The following is a 22,994-nucleotide window of genomic DNA, read 5'->3' on the forward strand; positions in this document are numbered from 1 at the left end:
GTCCATGGGGGTCCCCGGCTTGTACATAAAATAACCCTTAAATGTTTGAACAAACAAGATCAGAGCAAGTCTTTGTGGATTTTTTTTTATTGACAAAGTTGATTCATTGACCCAAAATACCCATAACTGTACTCCAAAATACCTTTCTGGGTATTCTGTAAGATAGATGTATTAAAATTACTTGTTTGTAGTGGCCTAAATTACTTGTTTGTAGTGGCTTAGCAATGTTTTCTTTTAGTTTTGGAACTGTCACCCCAGCCTGATATATCTTCCACCTTTCTAAGGCAGGCCTTAATAATTTTTTTCAGCTTAACAAGCCACCCCAAACATTTAGGATCCAAACTTTTTTTTCAGCCTTCAGGGGTTTATATTTTAATGATCTTACATTCTAATTGCTGCTACCACAAAACCTAATCCTAAAACCTTTACAGTCTCCTGGCTTTTGTTTGTTTGTTTGTTTTGGAAACTATATAAAAAAGTGTTGTAGCATATAAATAAATATGGGTTAACCCTGGTTCTCATCACATCAAAAACCTAACCTTTTCTCCATGCCTAAATAAGCTTTGTACTTCTACTGAGAATGACCAAGAGGCACTGAAATGACTGCTGAAAATAATTTGGTGCCACAATGAGAAGAAGAAGAAGAGTTGGTTTTTATATGCCGACTTTCTCTGCCACTTAAGCGAGACTCAGACCGGCTTACAATCACCTTCCCTTCCCCTTACCACAACAGACACCCTGTGAGGTAGGTGGGCTGAGAGAGTTCTAAAAGGGATGTAACTTGCCCAAGGTCACCCAGCTGGCTTCATGTGGAGGAGTGGGGAAACAAATCCAGTTCACCAGATTAGCCTCTGCCGCTCACGTGGAGGAGTGGGGAATCAAACCCGGTTCTCCAGATCAGAGTCCACTGCTCCAAACCACTGCTCTTAACCACTACACCACGCTGGCTCTCCAATGAAATTTCTAGGTGCCATGGATTTGTCAAGCCCTGTTCTAAGCGTTAAAACAGGCATAATCTGTATCTGGGTTTCTTAGCAGTGAAACTGAGCTGCCAAAAGCAATTACAGTGGAGCCCAAGCAGGGGCAGGGGGATGCTGAACTCTTTCTCCCATGCCATTTTTTCTGATTGGGAAGGTGTTTGTGTTTTTCTTAATTGTGACTAAAAGCAGCCTGGGGGGGCCAAAGTCAGTAACTGAAATGGCATAAGGGAGAAATGAACCCTCAGTGTTGTATCTGGTTTTGCATCAAGATACCAAGACAGTGGTCAGACAGATGTCCCCATAATTTAGCTAGGAACCTTGTTATTTTGCCTCAGCTAATATTTTCAGAGAATGAACAGATTCTGCTTTATTAATTTATGTAAGCACCTTGTCACTGGGCTGCTCAAGAAAACTTTCAAATATTTGTTGCACCATGATCATTTCATGTTGCTATTAAAGACACTTGTTAGCATGTAAAAGTCTATTTATGACATCTTCCCCATCCCAACAGATGTTTATGTGCAACATACAATACAACACTTGTTTATCAAGTCTTTCAAAACTACTTGCTACTTTATCTGTACTGCAAGAACTCCTTCAATATGGTTGGCAACTGGAGTTGTGGCACAAGGTCTAATCTGGCTCTTCCTATACAGTTTCGGATGCATAGTCTGCACAGCTGGCAAAGAGAACATGGGGTAGCTGTAACAAATAAAAAATCAAGTCGCAATTCAGCATTGTTAAGGACTTGCAACATGTTTATCACAAAATTATAACTTATCAGATACCTAACAAAAACCTATACCACCACAAAGTTTAAAAACGGAATATTTCAACTCAACGTTCACTTATTATGGTTAATGTGACCTCTGTTTTTACTAACATAGTTTGTTTTATTTTGTGATATATACTTCCATTTATTTTAATTCTTTAATTTTCTAGAACGGGGGGTATATCCCCCCAGATCTGTGGATAATTATTTATGTATTTGACCATTTCTATCCCACCTTTCACCACAACTTCAAGGTATCTTACATCATTTTAAAAGTAATTTTAAAAAAATCAGTACAATAATTAAACTATTAAACAAATAAACCCTATTTTAAAAAGGAAAGCTTAATCATAAACTGAACCACGATCAAAACAGAAGCAAACTAGTTGGAACAAGCCAACCAAGGAACAGACAGCACAATCCTGAACCAATATCTGAGCATGGCCAAAGCAGTAAGATCAGTATTTATAACCCAAATGTCTTCTGGAACAAAAAATGTCTTCATTTGCTGCCTAAAGGCCATGATAGAGGGAGCTAAACGAAATTCCCCCAGCATGGTGCCACTGCTGTACAGGAACTGTCATGCACCGCCACTCAATGCACTTCAGATAGTGGAGGCATTTGCAGCAGAGCCGCAGTGTAAGATTTTAATCTTTGGGTAGGATGGGAGAAAATCATGTTTTATTAATAGTGTATGTGGACTGCTTAGGGATATTTGAACAAGTCAAATGGATTTCTGCAAAATTTGCCATAGTTTTTTTTGTACCATAGTTCCAGTACCAATGCCTTCAGAAAGTGAAGGCAGTTTTCGCTAAGAATCTTTATCTCAAAAACTACTGTTGCATCATATAAAATTGCCTTTACACAGCGGCCGCTTTACCTTCGTGTAGAACCAATACTGTTTCCACCAAGCTGCGTGGATGAGCTACATCTACAGGTCTTTCAAGTTCTGCATTTTTGGCACTGATATCTGCTCCAAACTCAAGAAGAATTTTTACTATTTCTGTACTAGATTGCCTGGCAGCTGCATGCAGTGGAGTTTCCAAAAATTTTCCTCTTTGCACATTTGCACCTATAGTTTTGAAATAGAGAAAGAACAGAGATTTAATTGAAACAAATCCTAGTGCTCAAATCCTACTGCTCAAAAATCAGGTTTATTTAAAATATTTTTGCCCGCCTTTCTTACATGGCAGCTTGTAAAAAAACATTCCATCAGTACATATAGCAAAAATAATTAAAATGGCAGTATACAAGTATAAAACTCAACTACCTGGCCATAAGCAATGAAAAAAGGATTACTAAATATGCATAAAATTCAACAAAAGACCTCCTAAACAAGGCTACTTAGAAGATTTTCTGAAGACCACCAGAGAAAGGGCTCTTCTAACCAACTCTGGCAGGAACCATTAGGCAGCATTTTAAAGGGCCTTTGAGTAGATGAACTAAGATGAAGCATCCCTAAGAGAGGACACAGAAGGTAAGTGGTGTTGGAAGAAGCATAACTGGTGCATGGTTTGATCCTTTGGTTATGTGGGTCCTTGTTCTTGAAGAATTTTAAAGATAAGCAATACCTTAAACTGAGGCCTGAACAAAATAGGCAATAAATGATGTTCTAGAGTAGGTGTCCCTTGTTCAGATCATATTGCCACTGTTAGGACATGAGCAGCGGTATTTTACACTAACTGAATTTTCTGAGTTGTTAAGAGCATCTACGCAGACAGCATATTGCATTAGTCTAGCCCTGAGGTTACAATAATGGCATTGCATTATCTATATTATATATCTTTCAAGTTTCCTATTAACAATATTTTTTTTCTGTTGTTTCCAAATAAATTTGTCCCAGATTAATAATTTATTCTATGAAGTAGATGAGTTACAAGAAAGTTATAAGTAAATGTGGTGGTGGGGATCAGATATAAACTGCATTTAGGGCAAAAATACTTTTTAACGAGTTGAATCAGGAGAAGTGTTGGGTGTTTTGGCTTGAGAAAATGGCATGGCAGGAAGGCTGGAGCCCTTTCTCTCCTAGTGCTGCAGTCCCAATCCAAACTGGCAATTTAAATTAGGCCCTATGGCTAGGGTTGCCAAACTCCTGGTGGTTATATAAAGAAAAAAATACCACTATACACCTGAATGTAATGAATTATATAATTTTCCAAAAAGGTGATTTATAATTTCAAATATCAACTTATAATTTCCAAAACACTTCTGTCAACACAAACTATACAAGGTTTTGCTATTTATCCTTGTCAGCTTCATCAGAAGTCTGTTGCTCTATATCTTGCCATTACAGGAGAATCTTGACTGCTCCATTGAATCTCTCTGGCCTTCGCGTGGTCTGCCAATTCAAACAGAATAATCTGCTGGGGTAAACTTTAGTATGTTCTTTGTATTTAAACATATAGGTGTGAAAGTATATGTTAAGTATATTTATGTTGAAAATGTTGTTTTATAAGTGTATTTGTGTTTTAAAGGAACAGGATTTGAATCAGAGATACACAATGGAGCATTCAAGATTCTCCTGTAATGGCAAGATATAGAACAACAGATTTCTGATGAAGCCGATATGCAAAACAAGGATAAATCACGAAACCTTGTATAATTTCTTTTGTGTTGACAGAAGTGTTTTGGAAATTATAAGTTTATATTTGAAATTATGAACCACCTTTTTGGAAAATTATATAATTCATTACATTCAGGTGTAAAGTGGTATTTTTTTTCTTTATATATATGTGCTTTGGGTACCACTCCCCTATTGATATTTTGCATCAAACTCCAGGTGGTGGCTGGAGATCTCCCGCTATTACAACTGATCTCCAGGCGACAGAGATCAGTTCACCTGAAGACAATGGCCGCTTTGGAAGGTGGACTCTATGGCATTATGCCCCATTGAAGTCCCTCCCCTACCCAAACCCTACCCTCCTCAGGCTCCACCCTCAAAATCTCCAAGTATTTCCCAATCCGGAGCTGGCAACCCTCCTTGCGGCACTTGGGGAGGTAAGTTCCTGTAATTGTCATGTGGCTGCAAGGAAACTGAGTTGGGCTGATGAAACCCTGACCTGATTCGTTAAAAAACGTTATTGTGTAGTTTAAGCCTAAATGAAAATGGGATCTCAAATGAACAATAACATTAAATCAATGTAATACTTGGCATAATTAACCTTGGCCTACAACAAAGCTAAACTTTTGCAACAAAGTTTGCTTAATTGCTTATGCATCAATGAATGCTGGTTTTGTTTAAGATCAATTTAAAATAATAAAATCTATTAATTCTTTTCAAAGATGCAGTTAACTATGTACCTGCATGCAGAAGTTTGCGAACACATTGTTTCTGCTGTGAAATACAAGCTACATATAGAGGTGTTCCCAGGTGAGGAATGTCTTGGTCAACATCTATACCCCGAGAGATTAGCAGCTCTAGGCAGTCACTGTGACCTAGCCAAAGAGAATGTAATTATCGTCTGAAACAAGAAATTACATTTGCAATGCCAGATGCATTTCTTGATCCATTTCAATTATGCTAATTTTTCACCTCTGCTGGCTGCTTCATGAGTTGGAGAGGGAAGGCATGTCTCCCACTGAGCTTTGGCACCATACTCCAAGAGAAGCTCCACACAAGATGCACTCCCTCTTGAACATGCATTGAACAGGGGGGTCATTCCATCAATTGTTGTAGCATTTACCTGAAATATTAAATGTGTCTATGAGGAGTAGAAGACTTTACATGTAAATTTTCTGCCTCTGAAATATTTGTTATCCTTATTTTTTAAAATATTTGATGTTACAGGGAAAGTGTAATACTGAAAGGGAACTTGATTCCTTGAGTGTACCCTCTACTGACTTTTTTTTCATTTCATAGTTTTCTTGTAGAAATCCCCCCCCATCTGTCCCTGGCCCCATTGTGTGGATTTTTTGATCCATAATCAGCAGCCCACTTCAGATAAGATAGAATTTTCTTTTTATATATGAAGCATTTGGAGAATTAAGGTCATACAAGTTTCACATATATCAAATGGATTACCCCGGTTACTGTTAGAAATCATCATTTGGAGCAGAACACAATTGGTCATTGATAGTACATTATATTAGTCCTCCAACAGTTGCACTAACTCTTTGCTGACTTTACATGAAGAAGCAATACTCACATTTGCTCCAGCGTCAAGAAGGATTCTAGCACACCCTACATGATCTCCTAGGCATGCTTCATGCAGTGGAGTCACTTGATCAATTGTTAGAGCATCTACATTGTAACCCTGGACGAGAATAAAAAAAACAATCCTCACTATTAAACCAGTTATTCACAGCAACTGAATTTTATAACATCAGAAGACAGCAAGTCTAAAATCAAAAGGCTTATACATGCAGGTGTTACTCAAAAAATGCGACTTCAGGCCAACAGGGTTACCAGCAGTTACTAAAATGCATGTATAAGCCTAATGGTAGTCTAATCATGAGGGGATGCAAACTTATTTTTTAAGATATTCTTGCATGTCTGACTTGGAGAAATGTGATGAGCAACATACACATTTCTCAAAAACGGTATTTTAAAAATACTATTTTGTTTGGTACTTCCACCCCCCCTTTTACAACATTGAATACTTCCTGAGGCAAATATTATAATTAGCAGAGTTGCTTTCTTAGATAACAGTTCTTCTGTTTTTATATTATATTCAGGGCCACTAAATGCTGTACCTGGACAACTCTTGCATCCATTAAGGTCTGGAGGGGGCATCCATGTGCCACCACCAAAAAAGCCCTTTGTCTGGTTGCCATCAACTCACCTCTGGAGACAGGACACAGAAAGCAGGACTTAGAAGTAGGTTCTTAACTGGTGGACAGTCTTTCAGGGGCACTTGTTCCAAGAAATTGACAGTGTACTCCTCAACAAAGTTATACCATTCTGAGCCTGTTGAAGTCAATGGGCTTAGAAGGGCATAACTCTGTTTAGGATGTGAGGGAATCTGGTGCTCTGGACTTCCCTTTTCCCCCCAGGTAAGCTGCGGGTTGGCAGGGCCATCAGCGTGTTGGGGCCAGCCTCTGCTGGCTGCTGTTTCCAGGGGGTCTTGAGGGAGGGCCCGGCTATGGCGGGCCTCATCCTGATCTTGCATGCTGGCCCCTGCTCAACTGTTTGGCGCCAGCCTGAGCCGGGGGGGTGGGGGCGCTGGGAGCAGCCTTGCAGACCCCATGACTGTGGGGTCAGGCCCAGAGGCTTGTTCCTTGTCAGCCCAGTTGCTGTCAGCAGTGGCTAAGTCTGGGGGCAGGGCCTTGTATGTCAGCTCATGCCCACCCCAGCCCCAGACGCAATTTCATGATTGCTTCTTTCGCAGTGATAGGGACCGCACCCTCTCTTAAGAGGTGTTTATTACCTCCTTGTACACAATGGACTAAATTGACCTGATAGGGTTGCATCTAGGTATAGTGGGCACATTTCTAAATAGCTATGAGGAGCAAGGGTTGAATCTAGGTATGGTGAGCTGCACACTTCTAAGCTGCTTGTCTGCTTCATCAAGCCTCACCAACTGACAGTTATCCATACAAACAGGAACAGACTGAACTCTATTAGCATCTTGTAATTGAACTGAACCAATTGTGACAGATGTGAGTAATTGTATTCACAAAATGCATTGCAGAAGAGTCAAGTAAATAATAAGCATGATTACCTGTGCAACTAAAGTTTTCAGAGAAAGGAGACGTCCCTGACTTGCTGCTTCATGCAGTGGTGAGCGATCTGCCCAAGAACCTATGGAACAATTTAAATTACAACGTTATTTATGATAATACATTTAAAGTACATTTAAAAGCCACACATTTTGTATTGTCCCTATTCAGTATAAATCTTCTCCCTCAGCGTATGTTAATTTTATTTTATTGCAAAAGTTGGAAGGGACACATTAACATCTTTGAGTTTTCAGATTTGAAGGGGTTGCTGTTTTAAATCCCATTCAGCTGGTGGTAGAAGCGAATAAACATGTACAGCAGTGTGTTGGGATTCAGCTGGAAAGAAAAAGGGCCTAAATAATCCATTATAGAATACCTGCAATCAAATTCTCCAACCTTTACTATCTGCATAGGACTTTGTGCATGTGAGGGAATCTGGTACTTGGTGTTCCTGTGCATGCATTTAGAGGCATGTGTTCCACACTTCCCATTTTCCTGCTGAAGGCAGGGCGTATCCTTCCCCCACAGGGTTGCCAGGTCCCTCTTCACTACCGGCAGGAGGTTTTTGGGGCAGAGCCTGAGGAGGGCAGGGTTTGGGGGAGGAGAGGGACTGCAATGCCACACAGTCCAATTGCCAAAGCGGCCATTTCCCCCTGTTGAACTGATCTCTATCAGCTGAAGATCAGTTTTAATAGCAGGAGATCTCGAGCTAGTACCTGGAGGTTGGCAACCCTATTCCCCCAGCTCCCACCACCCATTGGTACTTCAGCCGCTGGTTCGGGGGGAGGGGGGCAGGAATCGCTGCTGAGCAACGGTGTCACGTCACTTCCAATTAAATTTGCCAGGATTGCCAAAGCTCTATGGAAAGTCCCCAGAAATGGCAGAAATGCCTCCTCCAGACTCCATTTGGTTGCCTTGTGGGCAACCCTCATGGGCTCAGTTTTGTGTCTGTTTCTATCACAGGCAGAGTTGTATATAATAATATCACATCTGATATACTCTGTGTGTTAATTTTAGGGGAGGGGATTGGAATCCATTTTTTCTGAAATACTTAAGAGCTTTCCTATTTATGGTACTGAACGTGACAAAGCATTCTGTCTTTTAAAATAAAAAGATACAAGATCAAAGGCAATTTTGGAAAGTATACCCAATTCAAAATGTTCTTATGATCCTTTCCACTCTCACTGAAATGCACAGTACCTCTGACTAAATATAGACTCTGCATTGCAAGCCATCTGGTATCTAATTTACTGAGAATAGCAGCCTACAGTTCTATAAATGCTGCAGGGAGAGAAGGTTAAAACAATTCACACAAATAAGCAAGAACAAAGAATGATTGAAAATGTTATACAATACCTAAATCTCCATCTCCCCATGGCATTTCCAGCCAATCGAAATTATAAATCCTGCTCATTTTTTTGGCAAGGAAATAAAACTGTCCCTGTTAGCTGCAGTCTGTGCTTAGTACACTTCAGCCATTTTAGAAGGAGCTCTGCAGCTCATTATAATATGAACTTTTACCCTCAACGCGTCTGTGGCAAGAAAACCTCCAAAGACCTGCATTTAGTTGTAAGCTGGTTTGTAATGTTCCATAAAAAAAATAGTACATGCAACAGTGCATTGTTTATATAGCGATTATATAATTTGATAGCAGAGAATCTGTAGGATCCTATTACTTTGTCATAGGATCCTGAGCACAACACTGTGTCGACTGCCATTCCCCAACTCTAGGAAAGGGAGAACCTAGTTCACTGAATTGTGACAGCAAATATAAAAGGATTGTAGATGGCTTTGCAAGTCAGATATTGTACAAAATATTGTTATATTGAGAATCTGAATTGCTTCCTGTGGGGTCTGATCCTAGCGGCAAAAGAATGCTTGTGTAATATTTATCTAATTGTGTCACACAAAATAATCATAATAACAAAGACTTGCAGGGTGAATTCCTCTCGCCCCCAGTATTTTCTTTTGTCCCTTCCTTGAAAGCCCACGTAGCCTCTCTTCCTCCTGGCTCCTCTCCTTTCCATCACCCACCAGCCAGCCTTCCTATATCTTCTCCCCATCTTCACTTCCCCCCTTCCTTACCCCCAGCACCCTTTACCCAGGAAAACAGTGATCCAGTTTGTTGCCAGGGCAGGCCCAGTTGAACAGTGAGGAACCAGCAAGGGCTTGTGAAGTGCATCGATTTTCTTTGTGTCTCAATTTCATGAGATCATGAAGCTGCCTTCTACTGAATCAGACCCTTGGACCATCCAAGTCAGTATTTTCTACTCAGACCGGCAGCGGCTCTCCAGGGTCTCAGGCTAGAGGTCTTTCACATCACCTGCTTGCCTAGTCCCATTAACTGGAGATGCCAGGCATTGAACCTGGGACCTTCTGCATGCCAAGCAGAGGCTCTACCACTGAGCCATGGCCCCTCCCCAATTTCCCAACACTATTTCCTCCTTCCCTCCACCTGACAACCCCCGCAGGGGCCACACTTCACTATTAGATATATAGATGTGATACAAGTGGGGACCAGCAACAAAATGTTTTAAGATTGTGCAGCCCTTCCCAAAATTTCTTCTTGGCTGCTGACTGCCGAGAGTCAGGCAATGGTGCTGGAGGTGTGTGAGTGTGTGAGAAGGCACCTCTTTGCCCACCCGCCCGACTTCAGAGCAGTCGCCTCATTCTTTGCAATAAGGAGCCAAGGTGAAAGCTTGGGAAGGGCAGCTAAGGCAGCGGCACTGGAGATAGGTGGGTGGGTAAGGACACTTGCTCACCCAATAATCAATTCCCAGCGGTGGGGGGATAGTGTTAGCTCCTTCCTTTTCAGCTGGCGCTTAAATGGTGGCTGTGGGGAGAGCAGCAATGGGGGCTGCCACTCTTCTGCCTGTCCATCCTTCTCCCCCATCCTTCTCTGTGTTTTTTGGCAGTGGAGAAACAGCGACAACTCCTGGCTTCCCCCACCCACCGACCTGGCTGGCTGGCTGAAAGGGGACAGGCAGTGGCTCCTAGTTCCTCCACACCCACTTGTTGCACTGATGTCTTATCCATAGGGATGGCTTTTGCTTAGGGTTGCCAGGTCCCTCTTCGCCATTGGTGGGAGGTTTGTTGGGCAGAGCCTGAGGAGAGTGGGGTTTGGGGAGGGGAGGGACTTCAGTGCCATAGAATCCAATTGCCAAAGTGGCCATTTTCTCCAGATGAACGGATCTCTATTGGCTGGAGTTGTAAGAGCAGGAGATCTCCAGCTAGTACCTGGAGGTTGGCAACCCTACTTTTGCTGCTGCTCCTGACTTAACTGGCTCCTCCCCCTTTATCTGCCGCAGGGGCAGTGGTGAGCTGGGAGCTACGGCAGCCCTGAGGACAGCAGAGGGGTGGCAGTTGTATCTTCTACATCCACCCCACCCAGTCCGCTCACATGAACTGCGGCCACTGCCTGCCTACAGGCTCCTCTTCACTGTTCCACCACGCACTCACAAGGCAACAATTTACACCCCCCCTCCATCTCCCCAATGCTTTTATTTGTTTTTCTGCAAACCTAGGGGGTCTCCAAAGTTTGGAGAAAAATCTTCTTTCGGTCACACAAACCAATTGTCAGAGTGTGATATGGCAAAGTGAATTACTAGAAAAAAATTCTTCTCTGAGACATGATAAGCTCTTGGAAGAGACATCCAAGCAGGTCTTCTCAGAAGTAAGTCTCAGTATATTACATGCGTGATGATGACACCACATTACTGGCAGAAAATAGTGAAGACTTGAAACTACTGCTGATGAAAGTTAAAGCAGAAAGTGCCAAAGCAGGAGTACGGCTGAACATCAAGAAGACAAAAGTTAACGACTAGCGGAGAATTGTACAGCTTTAAGGTTCCCAATGAAGAAACTGGAATTGTGAAAGATTTTCTGTTCCTTGGCTCCATCATCAACCGAAAGAGAGACTGCAACCAAGAAATCAGCAGGAGATTGAGACAAGGGAGGGCAGTCATGAAGGAACTGGAAAAGATTCTTAAGGGTCAGGCCACCAAGATCAAGATAATTCATATTATAGTGTTCCTCATTACTATATATAGGAGTGAAAGTTGAAAAAAGCCGACAGGCAAAAAGCTGAATTATTTGAAATGTGGTGTTTTAGGAATACCACGGACTGCCAAAAAGGTCAAATAAGTGGTTTCTAGACCAAATCAAGCCTGAGCTTTCCCTAAAAGCTAAAATTACCAAACTGAAGCTATTGTACTTTGGTCACCTTATGAGAAGCAAAGACTCACTGGAAAAGACAATAATGCTAGGAAAAGTTGAAGGCAGGAGGAAAAGAGGAAGACCTGACATGAGATGGATTGACTCAGTCAAGGAAGCCATAGCCCTCAGTTTCCAAGAACCAAGCAAGGCTCTTAACAAGAGGACATTTTGGAAGTAATTAATTCATAGGGTCGCAATAAGTTGGAAGCAGCTTGACAGAACTTACTACACCAACAATGTGTTAAAATATTTCAGTGTTTTCAGTGTTTTAAAGTTTAGCTTAATCAGAGTTGGTCTAAATAATAGATTTTTTGATTACTACAAGGTATTTTGGGGAGCTCCATGGCATAGAGTGATAAGCTGCAGTACTGCAATCAAAAGCTCTGCTCACGACTAGAGTTCGATCCTCATGGAAGTCGGTTTCAGGTAGCTGGCTCAAGATTGACTTAGCTGTCCATCCTTCCGAGGTCAGCTTTCTAGGGGTGAAGTGTAGACGACTGGGGAAGACAATGGCAAACCGCCCCATGTACATAATTGGCCTAGTAAACTTCATGATGTGACGTCACCCCATAGGGCGGTAATGACCCAGTGCTTGAACAGGGGACTACTTTTTACAGAATTCCCCCCCCCCAACTTCAACTTTTGTTTTTTTCCTACTTCTCAGATTTCCCCCAAATTGCTTTTTTTCCCAGGGGAAAAAAACTTTTTTTCATGGCTTCAAAATTTCTGGAAATTTTAAATCTCAAGACTTACTTTTGAGTAATCAGTAATCATGCCTAGTTTAGGCTGCATATCAAGACCAAACCAGATGGGATACTGGAAGCAAGAGTATGGGGGCATAAGCCTTCCCCCAGGCCATTTTGCCAATCTAATAGTGGGAAGCCACTATTGTTTCATTGGGAAAACTTATGGGAAGAAAAATACATACCAAACGAGGAGAAATGCCATTCTCCCCACTACTGCCCACCCTCATCCCTGCCTCCCTAGCTCTGGGTACATCTTTGCCTCTCCACTTCGGGCTCACTTCTCCCCATCTGCCCATTTAATCTTCTGCCTGCTTAGTCTTCCTTCTCCCTCCCTGCTCTTCCTGCCCCACCCCCAGACTTTCCCACTCCCCCTATCTACTCATTCAGTTCCACAATGATATGCAGGGGAGGGAAATGCTACCTCCAGGGTCCATTCCCCGTCCCCCCACCCCCACCCAAGGCTTCCACCTCATGTACATTGTTGTGGGGAATCTCCAGAAACGTCTAGTACCCTCTCTGGAGGAAAGGGTTCCAGGTGGGTCCCCCAAAGCCAATCTTTTTTTTTCAGCTGGTGAAGAAAAAAAAAGAAAAAAGAAAATGTGTTCCCTTTTGACCACAAAATGTTGGGGGATCACGGGACCTGCATGGTCAAATGCCACATTGGATGTGGGCTGTATTAAGGAAGATAATTAGGTGAGATTGACTGAAAAAGCTGGCTAGATCCAAGCCATAATTGGCATCTTGGTGATGGTTTATGAATGTAAGATACAGGGACATAGTTATATGCTAAATGACAGATATAATCTTTATCTTTCTGCCAAATAAGAGGGGGGGCATTGCATATCCATAAGCAGGATATGCGCTGGCCTTGCTCCCCCCTGTTAGGGTTGCCAACCTCCAGGTACTAGCTGGAGATCTCCTGCTATGAGAGAGGGCATCTTGGCCATCTTCTGGGCATGGAGTAGGGGTTGCTAGGTGTGTGTAGGGGAGGTAGTGAAATTCCTGCATTGTGCAGGGGGTTGGACTAGATGACCCTGGTGGTCCCTTCCAACTCTATGATTCTATAATTCTATTACAACTGATCTCCAGCCAATACAGATCAGTTCACCTGTATAAAATGGCCAGTTTGGCAACTGGACTCTATGGCATTGAAGTCCCTCCCCAAACCCTGCCCTCTTCAGGGTCCACCCCAAAAACCTCCTGCCGGTGGCGAAGAGGGACCTGGCAACCCTATCCCCCCCCCGTAGCTGTTATACAGCAGTGTGCCAATGTTATGCCACTCTGCACCAATTTGCCCAGCAAACCCTGCCCCCTCCACTCATCCTTTACTGGGGGGGAGGGGGAATGGCAGCAAGAGGGCAGGAACAGTATAATTAGAAACTTCACAGCTCCTTGGTTAATGTAACCCAATATATTTTGTATGCATCACATTGCTTCTGAAGACGCACACAGGGCCAAATGTCTGCTAACTCATTTCTACAATATTTTCATGTCATCTATAGCTCTTCCAAGGTTTCCTGCCTTGGTGTGTATATTTACATGTAAGCTTACTCCACCTCTTCCACTCTGTAAACAGCTCTTGGTGCTTAGCAACACAATTTCTCTTAAATATACAGCGGCAACTTTTGCAAAAGCAGGATGCAACAAAACATACCTGAGCTTATTTTACATAATTATACAGGCACAGAAAAGCTGCACTATCACATATATGGACCTATATCACTGTGCCCCAAACAAGTACTCGTGCTGAACGTTTTAATTTAGGAAACAGCATCTTGCAAAAAAAGGTTTCATATTAGCATATTCCACTGCCCTTCCAGCGGGTTAAAACGATTGCTTTACCGACCTTGGCTGGTGAGAATACCCCAGCTGGCTTTTCGTTTTGCTGGACACTCCCTGACGTATTCTAGGCTTCTCTTTGAGAGATTCTGTTTAGTGCAGCTCCCCTGAGCAGCAACATTCGTGGTCATTTTTTCCCCTCTTCTGCCAAGCGGAATGCAGATGCTTTCCCCTGCAGAAACGTCCCCAGTCTGCTGACTACTTTCTTCCCTCCCTTAACATCTTCTCACAAAAGACATGGTTACTTGCAGTTGGCTGCGGCCCATTCGGCAATATTTACTAGACAGGCAGCCGGGTAGAGTGAGGGAAGGGAAGGATTGCATTGGCACTTTCTATTTATAAAACCAGAAAGAATCAGCTTAGCTATAGCCCCGGTTTGTTTACGTAAGGGTACAGGCTGTTTGATTCCCCCCCCCTTCATCTTAGCAAGTAAAAGTTATTCATTAATATTTGTTCCTCATCTGCAAAAATAGGAATAATATGTCCCAGGATAATTATTAAAACACACAGGATAACAATGTTGAAGGACACAGGAAATAAAAAAACTGCTATGTTAAGTGGTCAGTCGTTTGAGACTTAGCCAGCTCTTCCGATGCATATGGAATGCATAAAGCATTTTTAGATAAGATCACTGCAAAACTGAAACATTTCTGTAATACAAACTAAAACACATTGTGAAATATTAATTAGAAAATAACAGCAATTGCTAAAATATAGCTGCAGGGATCAAGTATGGGTAGGTACTATTATTTCTGAAGAACCATAAACTAATTTATTTCTACATTGACTCACAAAACAACAGAGACATTTAATGTTAGCATACCAGAGCAAATATCTATTAGACAGGACACTAGATAAGGCAGTTGTAATGCTAGAAGCAAATCTGCACAAATAAGCAGAGAAGACTGATCTAGGATAAAGTTACCATGCAGATGAACTACAGCAACGATCTTATTACATCGGGGATATGCCTGGTAAAGGGAGGTGCATATGTTATAGCCTTAACTCATTCTGCAGGTACCAACACATGTTAAAGCTTTATGCTTCAGAGGGGCAACCTTTATATTATTGAGACTATTTGAAAATTTAAACTTGAAGATAGGCACATGCTTACAGGATATGACGGTGTGGTGGACCTTATGCCTGCTAGCCAAATCACATCTTCAGAACCATTATATCTTGGTTCTTTCATAGCCCACCCCTAGGGTCTATCCTTGTGTCTGGGGATTTTCAACTAGATGTGGAATCCTACCTCTAGGCAGCTTTTTAAGGGTATGGGGACAGAGCATGAGATGCAAGAAAGTGTGTCCTCTTTGCTTCCCTTCATAATAGGGTCTTCTTCCCAGGAATTGTTCTCCCCCCTTGCAAATTAGCTATACTGTTAAATAAGGGATATCTTGCAACTACATGTAAAGCAGTATATGTATACCTGTATGTGGGTGTGTGCATGACTGAACTATGCATAAATCTACTCTGGTGAACCCATTATCTGCGGCCGCCACCTTCTCTAAGCTGTCACCACCCCATCAGAGCCTGTGTGCAGAAAAGTAATGGAAGTCAAGCTTGCCAAACCACTAAAGAATCAGAGCAAAAGAAGAAAGTAAACATGAGTAGATGCTATTCTACCAAGGCAACACATTCTAGGGGCATAGCCATGTTAGTTTGTTGTAGCAGAAACAAAAAGGAGTCTATGGCACCTTGAAGATTAACATATTTACTGTGCCATGAGCAGGGCTGGATTAAACATTAAGCAAAATAAGCACGTGCTTAGGGCATGAAGGGAAGGGGGGCACCGCAGAAATTTTCCATTGCTGGATTTACCATGGACCATATGGTGCAAAACTGCAAATGGTGCAGTTGAACCAGGGCCCACAAAAAGGGCCCCCCACAATAAATGAAAGAATTACATACATACAGTGACTCTAAATAAATAAATAAACCCTGAACATCACAATTTTTACTCTTATCCTTTAAAAAAACATGAGGATGAAGAAAAAGTAAGAACTGAGAATAATCACACTAATCATACTCGGCTCAATATATTATTCTTTATATATTTTAAATTATTAAATAATCTAATATCAATTGTTTTTTACATATATATGGGGGCACCAAAATCTTTTAAGTGTTTAGGGCTTCTAAAGGTCTTAATCCGGCCCTGGCCATGCGCCTTCCTGAGCTTAGAGTGCAGTTTATCAAACGTATCTGGTAAAGTGGGTTCTAGCCTGAGAATACTTGTGCTACAATAAACCTAGGTGTCCCTAAAGTGAAACTAGGCTCCCTTTGGGGTCTACGGCAAGGAAAACGCCTATTGAATATTGAGGGCAACGTGCTTCGAAATGGTCTAGACGTATTCTGAATAAACGGTAAACCATTTGAAGTAAGACAGAGAGGTGACTGCTTTCTCCATAGGTTAGAGATTTTAATGAAAACGACAAAAGTCCAGCCCGAAGGGAAATTTGTTAATTCTAACCGCCCTGTTCCAAGGTGGAGCTTCAAAGAAATCCGGGATTTTCTCATAATCAATAGAAACAGTGTTGTCGAGCCCAAGTTACTATGTGGGTCTTTTAGTGCCTAAGAATTGTCCCTGTCAGAAATATATACGATGTTGGTGTGTGTGTGTGTGTGTGGGTGGGCGGGCGGAGTTCTGAAGCTTTTAACCACGTGTAAAGTATACATTCTTTAAACAAATACGAACTTCCATAGGCTGCCCTTTATCCACTCCATTGTGCCCTCTTTTAATCATCTCTATTGTACTTCTCTATTGTACTTCGAAAGCTAGAATAGGTCTACCGTTTTTATTTATAGAACCGTGATCCGCCTGGAATGTGCCCTAAGGAAACATCTTGTACTTTTTCCCTCCTCCCAGCAACTGTTGTTGAGTGACATTATCAGTTGCGATTGTTAAACAGGGCAATAGGAAAACATTACTTATCATTCATAGCTGCATGAGTGCAGTCAACCTCTTTGGATAACAGATTGAGAAATATGAGCTACTGCATAATTTTCCACAGACGGATCACTGGATATGACTGATGAAGGGGGAAAGGTGACTTCGAGCAATTACTCCTGTTTCTGGGAACAGCTGGGTAGTTGTTAGCCTGTGTTAAAAGATGCTTCATGAGAGGTCTAATTTAGGCTAGTTGTAGAACACCTAAGTTCAAAACACATGCCAGTCATATCCCACATTTATGTTAATACCAAAGCTTATGGAATGCCATAGTTGAGGAGGCTCATCAACCACCACATAAAAACAGCTTTATCACCTGTAACTACAAAGGCAATTTATTTGGTGTGGATGAGTGCCTGCAAATCTTCAAGCAAGTTCTCCAATCAGCTTTAAAATACCGTATTCCCTTATTTAAAAATGGACTTTGAGGGCAATCCTGAAAGGGGGGGTAGATCCACAGTAGCCAGGAAGCCTCTGAGGAGGTGGTGCAGCTCTGCCACTCCTGGCCGCCACAGAGCCAAAAAAGTGGTTTTAAAATATAAAAAGGAAAAAAAGGGAGGGAAATGCCCCCTTGAAAACAACGAGGCTGCGCCACTATAAAAAGTGGTGCAGCTCCACCACCGCTCAAGAGGGTGTTACCTGGGTGAAAGGGCTATGGAGCTGCCTAAAGGCAGCTTTACCCCAGAAATGCCCCACCCCCACCCCAGCATGGGCTTTCCCTTCTGGTATCCTTGTATGGCTTGTGCCTCCTCCTTGCTCCATGGGCAGGGCATATGCAAACATTTTGCAAAGGCTTCCATTATCCAAGGCGGCCAATGTTAGCACACCTCCATAAAGGCTGGGAAGCGGGACTCCTCAATCTGGACCCAGCCACAAGACCACCTTCTTTGCTGGGTTCAATTTCAAGCGACTCTGTTGTAACCACCTCACCATGGCACCCAGACAATGGGAGAGATTTTCTGGGGCAATGCCTGGCTGGCAATCCATCAACAGATACAGCTGGATGTCATCAGCAAATGTCATCAGGTGACATCCCAGCCCAAACCTTGTAACCAACTAGGTGAGGGGATGCATATAGATGTTAAAAAGCGTTGGGGAGGGAGGATCCCCCACATACCAAAGGGTATCATGGTGAAACCCTCTCTCCTAGCAACACCCTATATCTCTCCCAATGACACCTTGGAGAAAGGAGACCAGCCATTGAAGGACTGTCCCCCATAATCCAATCAGCAAGGCAGTAAGTCAAAAGATCATAGTTGACTGTGTCAAAAGCTGCTGACAGGTCAAGCAATATCAGCATTGCTGCCCTGCCCCGATCCAGCTGCCTACGGAGGTCATCCATGAGGGTGACCAGCACAGTCTCCATCCCATGGCCAGCCTAAAGCCAGACTGAAAGGGATTCTGGGCTGATGTGTCATCCAGGAAAACCTGAAGCTGCTCTGCAACCATGCTCTCAACTACCTTACCCAGGAAAGGTAAGTTCGACACTGGGTGGTTGCCACCCCTCTCCTCCCAACCCTTTATCTGTGACTGATGAAGGACTGATAAACCTGGGGGAACAGACTCTTTGAGGGCCACTGTTTCCCCCTCCCTCACCCAGGTCCCAGTCACACATACCATGTCCACTTTTTGATCTGCAAAATAGTTTTGAATCATAGTGGTTTGATTATTGCTGGACCTGGCATTACACAACATCAGTACTGGAGTAGGATTTGCTATCCTGACCATACCACCATCATATTTCGGGATGGGATGAAGATTGGAAAGAGACTGAGCATATCCATATCTCCATTGTTATTATTATTGTTGTCGTTTCAATTTAATACCCCGTTCTCCCCGGCCGAGACCGGGCTCAGAGCGGCTTACGGGGGAATAAAACCCAGTTAATCGATAAGACCTTTTAAAATAGCCCTAAAAGTCTAAAACCAATCCTAAAACTACTTTGGTGCCTCTAATTGTAAAAAGGTTTAACTAGGCGAGCAGATGTATTGATGTAGAAATAATAACTCTGGAACATGTACATTTTTACAAGAAAAAATTTGGTGTAAACAAACGGAAAATGGAATGAAACACAATAACCACAGGTTTGCACTGATGAGGAGCAAAACCAAAATGGGAATTTGGGGGTTGAACAAGCAGAAATGTAAAATCTGAAATAATCTCTGTCCCAAAGAAGTGCTGAGAATTTGGTAGATGCCCAGCAATGTTGGCCCTATTCATATTCTTTGAGAGAGGCTAAAAGGCAAATTTAATGTCATGTATGGAAATGGTTTAAGGCTGTAGTACTACATATATACTGATTAGGAAATATCACACTCAAATTGTGTTTACCTGTGTGACTATTGTTTTGCATCATGAGAGCTATAGCTAGTAAAATGTCTCAACCTTTTATGGGGGAGAGGCATGCTACAGGGTTGTGACAATGTCTGTGGTATGAAAGGGAGTCAATTGACTTTCCTGGACCTGCCGCTACCACCACTGCACAATAATCCTTCCTGTGAACAACAGCACTTGACACCAGCAATAATATTGGGTGTTTGCTATGCCAAGAGCATGGATCAGGTCTCTACACCTGAATGTACATGTGGGGTCAAGCAGTCCAGTGGTTATCAATGTTTTAATGGAAAACAGTGTTCCTATTTGTTTTGAATCCATGGCCTCCTTTGACATAAATAGCTCCTGATCTTTCCAGCAAGTTGTTTTCTTTGTCATAACTTACCAACAGCACCTAAAGGCTGCCGCATTGACATTTGTTGCTGGCTTCACAATGCTACAGACTTCTGTTGGACATTACTTAGGAGTGTGATTTGTTTGCCTACTGAGGCCTATGAAAATCAAGAGCTACATAAGAACTTAGTGATTCTGGCATTTCTAATATTGCTCAAAGCATTTTGGCATTTAACATATATTGATATTTTTGAACTGTACAAAAAAATCCCCGTTTAAAAAATGTGAATGTCTGAAATTTTAATACCAGATGCAAAATTACTTATTTTACTATTTCCAGAAATCATTAATATTCGGATTCAATTCCATCTTATAGGTTTAACTGAGTATATGACACTGTTACAATCCTTGCAAGCAAGAACATATATGACAGATTTGCTAAAAATCTATATATAGTAGAACCCACCACAGAAGTTGTACGAATATCAGTTAGTATTACTGTGCAGAGATAATTGCATAAATATATTTTTCTGGACTTCTTCCTATGTGTACTTTTTTAAAAATTCAAGAGCAAACAAAAATTAGATTTTGAAAGTCTCATTCAGCATGTTCTATCAGCAGTACTCATAATTAAGAGTCTCCTTGACAAGTAATCATTGGGACTACCCATGAAGAAGAAAAATCAGTCACATTTTATACCACCGTTTCTCAGTGGAGCTCAGGGTATTATGGTTCTCCCCTCTTATTTTATCAAGAGCCACCATGGATCAACAGACAAAATATTTCTTTCCGAGTGCCCCTAATATAATCCAGATACAATCCAAAAATTCGTTTGAGAGCAAGTCACACGATTTGCCCTGTTTCATGGGGTCCCTAGTCCTCCACTCTTGGCAGCCCTGAGGACGAGAGAGTACGGCTGGCCCACTGAAGCCTCATATAAGCCATTTAAGATTCATGAAAGGTCATATTGAAATAAACATTGTTAGCATTTAAGGTGCCACGGGACTTCCACTTAAGTCACACAGTGAGTTCATGGCCAAATGGGGATTGGAACCCGAATCTGCTCATTTCTAATATCACATGCTAACCATGCCAAAAATGGTGTATTTTGCAGCATACAATAAAAATTAATTGGCTCGGAGAATCAGAAAAATCACATATTGATTTGCTTTGGGGGGGAAAACACTTTTTTTTTTTAAATTAATGGCTCAATAACAGGAAGGACCAGTAATGGCAACAAAGCAAAGAGATAACATACCTTGTCCTTGAGGAATCCCGTAAAACTCAGCAGCTATCCTTGCAGCCTCCTTCTTGTTCCCTTTTACAATGTAGAAGTGACTGAGTATTGCAAGGCTGATTTTCACAAACAGCTTAAAACAGAAAAGGGAGAGTATCGTAAAGTAGACATTGGATAATTGTTGGGCAAAAGGGCGATTTTCCTCTACAACAGACATTGCTGCGCAAAGGCTTTGTTAGTGTTTAGGTATAGCTCTGAACTATGTTGATAAGATCATACGGCTCCAGCCAGACACTCCTAGGGAACAGCTGGTCCTCGTGAAAGAAAATATCAGCTGGTCATGATGCTTGCTGCTCAAAATATGGGGATTATTTATACTGTACATAGCACTGAGTTCACTTGAGCTTCTGCTAGCCTGATGGTATTCAACTAGAGCAGAACATCTACCATCCCAGTTTCAAGCACTTTGGATTACAACACTCCATATTAAAAGGTCTGTTTCATTTCACAGCTCATATATCTATTGTGTGTAATTACTGCAGTTTTGCACCTAGTTAAAGAATGATTATCAAATGTATAATTTACAGCTTCTTCCATTACTCCCTAATATTCCTAAGAACCTATTGTAGATCTGAAGGTTATTGATTTATACTTATTTTGTTCTCGTTTCTCCTGAGAGATTGTTGTTTACGGTAATTCTATTGGATCTCATATGGAATGTTCTCTCACACTCTCTCATACACACACACACATAATAATAAAAAGTAGGAAACATTTTTGGGGGTGTAGACTTTGAGAATGTCACTTTATTTTAGAAATGAATGGGCCAGAGTGAAGCTATTGAAAGTTTCCAGCAATCCATCTACCATACAGTTATTGTATAATAATTGGGGTATCATCTAATTTATGTGGCTCTGTTGACTGGTTAAAAAAATATACTTAAACCAGCAAGACAAAAATATTTACAGTATCTTATAGAACGATTACTCCAGGAATACCAGTAGCTCTTCAAGGCCATTATTATGTTTACAGTTGCATTATGACCTGAGGCTAGATCACCTTCACGTGCGTGTGCGCACGCACGCACACACACACACACACTTCACATTTAGGGTTGCCAACCTCCAGGTGGAGGCTGGAGATCTCCCACTATTACAACTGATCTCCAGGTGACAGAGATCAATTCACCTAGAGAAAATGGCCACTGTGGAAGGTGAACTCATCATCATCATAGACCTTTAATGGCATAACGGAAGGTGAACTCTATGACATTAAACCCATTGAAATCCTTCCAGTCCCCAAAACCTGCCCTCCTCAGGCTCCACCCTCAAAATCTCCAGGTATTTCCCAACCCAGAGCTGGCAACTCTATTCCCATTTCATAAGGTGAGCTAATTCATATGTGGGAAGGAATGTAACAGATCTGCCTCACTAACTGAGGTGAAGAGGGAAGCCATACCAAGCAAAGGATCTCTGCAAATGAGTTGGGAGTTGCTGTACCTGGAACAGGTCACAAGATGAGGTATTTTGCTGCAATTCAGAGAAAATTAGGTGCGACTATGTCCCATTAAAATCAATTGTACTGAAGTGCTTAGCTGTGTGCTTAACTTCTACTGGACTGGATCCAAACAGTGCCACTTCCACTAAGCCCTAATAGAAATGCCAGTCTGTAATTTGCTCTATTTCACCCTCCCCCCGCACCCGCACACTCGCCTGCAGTCCATTGTGCTCACACTATTCTGAAGGGTGCTCTGATTCCCAGGAACAACTCTGCAGCAGGTGCAAGGGACCTCCGTGAGAAGGGGAGGAGCCCAGTTGTGTGAGCGGAACTCCATTGGTGACTCTTTGGATGCAAAGCGTTGATTTTAGTGACATTAGGCATGCCCTTCCTATCTTTAGGCTTTATTCGCTGTAATTTTTGTTCAGACTGA

General features: G+C 42.0%; 1 protein-coding gene across 2 annotated transcripts; it reads right to left on the minus strand.

Annotated features, from left to right (window-relative positions):
• Positions 1–1,510: 1,510 nt before the first annotated feature.
• On the minus strand, positions 1,511–21,285 carry ASB5 (ankyrin repeat and SOCS box containing 5). 2 transcript variants are annotated; one of them, XM_056855549.1, is made up of 7 exons: positions 21,086–21,285; positions 7,413–7,492; positions 5,898–6,005; positions 5,285–5,435; positions 5,053–5,187; positions 2,633–2,824; positions 1,511–1,682 (listed from the first exon to the last, which is right to left on the minus strand). In XM_056855549.1, the coding sequence occupies exons 1-7, from the start codon at positions 21,279–21,281 to the stop codon at positions 1,555–1,557; spliced, it is 990 nt and encodes a 329-aa protein (XP_056711527.1). In that variant the 5' UTR covers positions 21,282–21,285; the 3' UTR covers positions 1,511–1,554. The 2 variants fall into 2 exon arrangements, with proteins under 2 accessions (XP_056711527.1, XP_056711528.1); XM_056855550.1 differs by lacking the exon at positions 21,086–21,285 and adding an exon at positions 8,767–8,890.
• Positions 21,286–22,994: the final 1,709 nt, after the last annotated feature.

The sequence above is a fragment of the Euleptes europaea genome, chromosome 9, assembly GCF_029931775.1.
Source record: "Euleptes europaea isolate rEulEur1 chromosome 9, rEulEur1.hap1, whole genome shotgun sequence".
NCBI lineage: Eukaryota > Metazoa > Chordata > Lepidosauria > Squamata > Sphaerodactylidae > Euleptes > Euleptes europaea.